The sequence below is a fragment of the Pteropus alecto genome, unplaced genomic scaffold (genome assembly GCF_000325575.1).
Source record: "Pteropus alecto unplaced genomic scaffold, ASM32557v1 scaffold30, whole genome shotgun sequence".
Classification (NCBI taxonomy): domain Eukaryota; kingdom Metazoa; phylum Chordata; class Mammalia; order Chiroptera; family Pteropodidae; genus Pteropus; species Pteropus alecto.
The window spans coordinates 701527-707703 of record NW_006429782.1 but is presented as its reverse complement, the minus strand read 5'-3'; the positions used below and the strand labels follow the sequence as shown (position 1 = coordinate 707703).

Genomic DNA, 6177 nt, shown 5'->3' with positions numbered 1-6177 from the left:
CCCCTCCCCTGTCACACACACACACCAGTGGGGTGGGGACATATTCGTCCTGATTTTTGGAGTGGGGCGAGGATTTCCATGAGAAAGTGGAGCCTGGCTTGTACCCCTGAGCACGGGGCTTCACTTGGGCTCAAAGAGGCAGGCCTCACCTGTCGCAGAAGCCCACAGGCCCCATAAAGCTGTTTAAAAAACACGAAAATTATCTTCTGCTTTGAGCCTGTCTTCCCCTCCTAGCCAAAAGAGGAGGGGCCAAGCACCACCCGCCGAGTGGGGAGGGCATTTTAGAGGTCAGAGGGGCGACCTTGACCCAGATCCTGCAGATGAGATGCTGGCATGCATCCTGCGTCCCTGGCCACCTCGCCAGTAAGTGGCGCAGCCAGCGTTCACCGAGCGCACACTGTGCGCCACACTGTGCGTGGACAGGGACTTTGTTCCCACGACGGCGACGTGGGTCGTGGGCCGTGTCCCCCACTTGCAGAAAGCCGGGCTTCGGATGCTTTATTACACAGCGCGGGGAGCCAGGTCGGGACCCGACGCTCACCCCTCGAGTGCTAGGCTGCTGAGGTCGCAGCTCCTCCCAGATCGCACCGGGCCGGATCCCCAGCCCGCAGCTCGCGCAGGGATCAGCCCCTTTAAGGGCGGCGTGCGGGGAGAGGAAGTTCGCCTCGCGGCCTGGGGGCGGGGCCGCGCTCCGACCGGAAGCGGAAGCAGCTGCGCCGCGGCCCCCGCAGCCCGGGGCGCACGCCCGGGCGACTTCCCCGCGGCCCCGCGCGCCTCAGCGGGGAAACTGAGGCACAGGTGGAGCCGGACGCTGACGGGCGAGCCTCGAGGGTGGGTCGGGGTTCGCTGTGCGGGAGGAAGGGCCCAGAGGTCGAGAAGGGGGCGCCCCCGTCAACGCTCCCTTCTCCCGCCTCCAGGGATGGGCTCCAAGGCCAGGAAGCGCGTGGTGCTGCCTACCCGCCCTGCGCCCCCCACGGTGGAGCAGATCCTGGAGGACGTGCGGGGGGCGCCCGCCGAGGACCCCGTCTTCACTGCCCTGGCCCCGGAAGGTAGGGGGAGCCCGGGCCGGGCAGGGGAGAGGGTGCCCCGGGACCCTAAGAACACTTTCGCGTTTTTTAATTCCACGGGGAGACAATATCTGGACGAGTGGAAAGGGGACGAAATCCAGATTCGAACATTTCTTAAATTAAGCACCAGTCAAAAGTTGGGTTCTTTGCTCCCTGTGGCTGCATTTCAAGCTCTCGGGGCGCTCGTGGCTGCTGTGTCGGACAGCTCCTATGAAGGACTTTGCCAGTCACCTGGAAGGTTCTGCAGCCCTGGGGACATAAGTCGCGTTTATCCACAGCCTGGGTCGGTCGAGGCTGCTTGAGCCGCAGCTTAAGAATCATGGGCAGGCCGGCCAGAATTCGGAGGGTAGGGAAACTGAGGCACGGGCAGTGGTGAGGCCCACTCAAGGGAGAGGGTCTTCTCCCGGTGGCCCGTGTGCGCCACCTGCCGTTCCCCACCTTGTTACGAAGGCAGGTGGGAAACGAGCGATTAGTCAAATAGCAGAGTTTCTCGGGCCCCAGCCGGAGGTTTGGCCTGCAGGGCTGTGTCTGCAGACAGGCGGGCCAGCTCATGTTGTCCCTGTCCGCACATGGGACCAGGCAGCATGGAGAGAACCTGGACATGTCTCCGGGTGACCCTAAAGCTGTGCTTTTTCTGCCCCGCACGCCCCTCCGCTGGGCACACTTTTACTAGGAGCTGGGATCACCTGGAGTCACGAGTCCACACCATCCTGCCTCCCAATGGCGAGTGCTGGCTTTTGCGAGGTCACACGGCCACGGGACCGGTTTTCAGGGGACAGGAGGTTGCCTCTTGGTCTCTGAGAGTGGGAATGAGGGCCAGCCTGCTCAGAGGTCCCTTTGTGGGATCAGCTCCCTTTCCAGGAGTGGCTGCCCCCTCCCCCGCCCATCACATGCTTTACTCAGAGGGGGTAAATGAGTCTTCTCCGTGCCCCCTCCCTGACCAGCAGGCTGTGTCCTGTCCCCAGACACTCCAGGCCCCTCCGGGAGGCCTGAGGACCCCGAGGCCCAGCGCGAGCAGCTCTACCGGCAGAGCCAGGCCTACGTGGCCGCCAACCAGCGGCTGCGGCAGGCGGGCGAGGAGCTGAGACGGAGGCGCGAGGACCTGCAGCGAGCCGGCCGTGAGCTGGAGCGGGCCGTGGGCCAGGCGAAGCAGGCGGTGCTGCCGGGGGCCGCGGCCGCCTCCTCGGGCTAACCCGGCCCTAGGGCTCACCCCAAGCACGCAGTCCCCGGACCCTGGAACTCGTGGTCCTCGCCATGACACCTGGCTTGGCACATCTCAGACGAGGGCCTTTGGGTCCCAGAAGCCGGGCTCACCGTGCCAGGGCCCAGCTGCGCCCTGGTACCCAGAGGCCCCAGGGGACAGAGCCTGCCCAGTGTGTGATGGCAGCAGGGACAGTGCCACGTCAGCTGCCCCCTGAGAGTCGGGTCAGGGCGTGTGCATGCTGCTCACCCCCTGGCCTGTCTCCTGGGGCCCAATGGCCGTCGGCCCAGACTGGACTTGGTGTGTGGCCCCGGCAACACCTGCTTCACTGACCACCTGTTAGACTCGGCTTATTTCAGTGCGAACTGGGGGCCCTGGAAGTTACGCGAAAGTATGGGGTTTGGTCCTTTCTTTGCCTCAGGAGCCCTGGCCACGTGAGGAATGATTGCCCAGCAGGGCCCAGATCTGGCCTGGGCCTCCAGTGGCCCTAAGCACCCCAATCTAAGGTGTAGGTGCCCCCCAGGGAGCACTTATCTGTCTGGTTCACGACCAACCTGTTGGCTGTGGGATGCTTCAGACGGGAACACAGGCCTGGGCTTCCATGGAAGGATGAGCCAGTCAGTCACCCGCCCCAGGTCATCGACCATGTCCATCCTGGCAGGACAGGCCCGTTGTGCGTGTCCCCACCGAGTCCCTCAGATGAAGTCTCTGCTTCCACTGGCCATCTGGACAGTGCCCCTGTGAGCTGCTGCTTTGCAGCGGTCCCCCAGAGATCATGGAAGTTCCAGGACCCACAGGCAGGTCCCTGACACAGGTGTCCCCAGCATCTAAGGAGACCTTTTGCCCGAAGAACGAGTGCCCGCCTCGGCCCAAGAGACCCCTGAGGCCCCGGGGGCACAAGCGTTCAGAAAATGCCACTTGGTTCCAGGTAGGACAGTGGACACTGAGGCTGCCTTGTCCAGGCAGCCCTGGGCCACCTGCTTCCATCTCGAAGGTCACCCTTCCTGTCCGGTCCTGGCCTCCAGGTGGGGCCACCTGAATCTGGGGGACTGGGCACCCTCAAGAGCGCCCCAGGATCGCGTGGGGTCCGTCTGCTTCCTTCCCCTGTGCGCCCGCCCATCCCGAATGCTCTCCCTGTGTGAGCCCTGCAGCCCGACTCTGCCTCTGGCACACAGACCCACGGCGGCACCCCCCAGCCCACCGCGTCCTCACCCCGGGAGCAGCCCCATGGAGCGCGGTGTGACAGCTGTTTATTAAAGGTGCACAGGAGACGCCTGGCCCCGTGCCTTCCTTCCGCCAGACAGAGGCTCTGGGTTGAGTTGGGGCACAGGCTGTACGTATTTACACGTGTCCTAGAATACTGCAGGGACCCCGGGCAGAGACGCAGGGGGACAGAGGTGGACGGACCAAGACAGCTGGGCTGGGCGCTGTGGCCATTGGCCAGGTGACAGACGGGGTGGGGGGTGAGGTAATGCTGCACTGTGGGCTTTTTGCCCCAAATTCAGCACCCAGCTGGTGGTGGTGTCCCGAGGCCACAGGCAGGGGATGCTTCGGAGGCAGACGGGGTCCCCTCAGTGTGGCCAGGTGGCTGAGCAGCCCCAAGGGGATCAAGGCTTCACGGGAGACATCTTTTGAGTCCCAAGACTAGTTCCCTGGCTCCAGCCTGGAGCCGACTGTCCAGGAAGCCATCGCCTTTCCCAAGGCCGGGCCACATTGTGAGGTGTGGCTGTGCGTGCACCACAGGGGGATGGAGAAGGCGGAAGTGGCCACCAGACATGGACAGGGCACGAGCTCCGTGGGCGCTGGCCGAGGTGTGCGCTGCCTCCTCAGGCTGGGCCGGACAAGGGGCAGGTGGAGCGGGGGGCCTCCCCCCCATCATAGCGGCTACTGCGTTCGCTGGAGAGGTAGCTTGGGGAGTTCTCCCCACGGCCCACGTGGGGAGACTGAGGCAGGGGACCAGGGGTGTGCCTGCCGCCTCTCACTGGCCTGAGGCAAGCGCGAGAGTCTGACAGCCCCTGCGCCCCAAAAAGGAGTTGAGAAGAGCACCCAGCGCCACCCCTTTAGGCTGCAGATGGGGACAGGACTGGCGATTTCTCAGACACATCTGAGACCCCCACCCTGTGCGCCCCTAGGAGTCAGCTGTGGGCCTGCGCAAAGCCCTGCCCAGCCGTCGTCGCCACCGTCTGCTGCATGTCAGCTTGTCTTTTGGTCGCAGGAGGAGCACTTGGTGTGTCCGGCCGCCCTTCCGTCCTGCCTGTGGCCCCTAGCAGAGCCCTGGCACCTGTCCTACAGGATAAGGAGCTCCAGAGTTTGTGACGCAACGTGAGACAGATGTGTGTCCAGCAGCAGCACCGTGTCCACGGGGCTGGGATCAACATGGCCCACGGGGATCCTAAGAGTCGAGGATGGCCGCACCGGAGGAAACACGCCCCTGGCTCGGCTCCTGCCAGCGTAGTCCAGCAGTGGTGCCTGTGGGCGGGCACGGGGCTCCTCCTGTACTGCCCGCTGCTCAGATAAGGGAGGGGAGCCGTCCAGGTGTCCTCGAGGTGTCAGACCGTCCAGGTCTCCCCGACAGTGTCTGCTCTGGGGTGGCTCTCTGCACATGGCTGTGGCAGCAGATCCACGGGCCGAGAGCCGGGCCCCCACAGGAAAGAGCTCGTCGGCGCTCTCTGCGGGAAGACGTGCACCCGAGGTCCCTGAGCAGGGGCGCGGTGGGACGCCAGCTGCCCGGGCTCCCTGTGTCCTCCATCTCTCCGCCTCCGCTGGCGGCAGCTCGGCAGCCCGACCCCCGCACGTTCAGCTGGCCGTGCCCGTCCTGGGCTCCAGGCCCCGGCCGTCTCCTGAGCCATCCTGTAGATCTGGGCTTCGGGTCACCATACGGTGACCCTCGTCGTCCTTACCGCTGCACCTCACCGCCACAGCCGGTCCAGACCCCGCTCAACTCCCCGGTCCTCCTCTCCTCCTCTGATGCAGCCAGCGATGCCCCCACATGGGGACGCGGGGTGGCCCACGCCACCCAGCCCGGCTGCCTTCACCCTTCTCCCCTTGCTCCTTCCCAGCACCTCCCACAGCGCCTCCTCCGTCCTCCAGCCCCTGGCTTGGCGCCCCCCCAGGTCTCAGGGCTCCAGGCTCCCTCGCCAGAGCTGTCAGAGGAGGGGGTGCTATCTCTCTGGGCTCAGCCACACCCCTCCCACAGCTGGGGCTGGGAAGGCAAACAGACCGGCAGAGTTGTCATTAACAGATTACCCAGGCCGTGGTAATTACAGGCTTCGGGGCTGGCCCAGCTGGCAGGCACTCGATGGCGCCACCCTCCACAGCCCCGTCCCCCACTGTGGGCAGGCTCTGTCTCCTCCCTTGACTCCCTCTCATGCTGAGGCCTGGGCCCGGGACGCTGGGGACTGGGAGGGTGGTCTCTGCATGTGGGCGAGGCCTGGAGATGTTCCCTCCCTGAGCCCCCACAGCTCAGAAGCGAGCGTGCGATGTGAGGCTGACTTGGGCTGGGGTGGGGCTTCCAGGGCAGGACTCAGGTGGGCGAGCAGGTCCCGGACCATCCTCGGGGCAGCCTGAGGGCCCTCGGCTGGAAAGAAGTTTCCAGAAGACTGGCCCAGGCCCGCTATTCTAGGAGGTCCGCGGGGACGGGGGCTTTCTCCACAGCCGAGTCAGTGGCGGCTGCCACCATGGGGCTGGGCACGTAGTTGAAGGGAGGCACTCGCACAGAGCGGCTGGGGGAACTGTGCCGGCTGGCGGGGAAGCCCCCTACAGCCACCCCCAGGCCCTCGTGCACGAAGGGGGCAGAGGCGGGCGCCTTGGCAGGCTCCGGCCCGTCCACGTCGCTGCCCAGGAGGGATGCGGGGCCGCTGACCGGGGCCTGGGGGGGCCCCCTGCTCTCCAGGCTTGGGGATGTGCTGG

The 6177-nt window shown here is 65.6% G+C and overlaps 2 protein-coding genes across 3 annotated transcripts in view; one reads left to right on the top strand and one right to left on the bottom strand.

Moving 5' to 3' along the window:
• The first annotated feature begins 692 nt into the window (after positions 1-692).
• Positions 693-3539, top strand: CUNH19orf25 (chromosome unknown C19orf25 homolog). 2 transcript variants are annotated; one of them, XM_006904055.3, is made up of 3 exons: positions 693-831; positions 918-1049; positions 2033-3539. In XM_006904055.3, exons 2-3 carry the CDS (start codon positions 920-922, stop codon positions 2257-2259), a joined length of 357 nt encoding a protein of 118 aa, XP_006904117.1. In that variant the 5' UTR covers positions 693-831; positions 918-919; the 3' UTR covers positions 2260-3539. The 2 variants fall into 2 exon arrangements, with proteins under 2 accessions (XP_006904117.1, XP_015441568.1); XM_015586082.2 differs by having other exon boundaries at positions 2015-3539.
• Positions 3540-5881: 2342 nt separating this feature from the next.
• APC2 (APC2, WNT signaling pathway regulator) overlaps positions 5882-6177 on the bottom strand; it is a 13995-nt gene continuing 13699 nt past the window's right edge. The window contains exon 17 of the mRNA XM_025042360.1: positions 5882-6173. Coding sequence (XP_024898128.1) covers positions 5882-6173 — 292 coding nt within the window. The remainder of the gene's footprint in view (positions 6174-6177) is intronic.

Coding starts and splice junctions, on each gene's coding strand:
- CUNH19orf25 (XM_015586082.2), top strand. CDS start 920: ATGGGCTCCAAGGCCAGGAAGCGCGTGGTGCTGCCTACCCGCCCTGCG. Junction 1,050..2,014: donor CACTGCCCTGGCCCCGGAAG/GTAGGGGGAGCC, acceptor CCTGACCAGCAG/GCTGTGTCCTGTCCCCAGAC.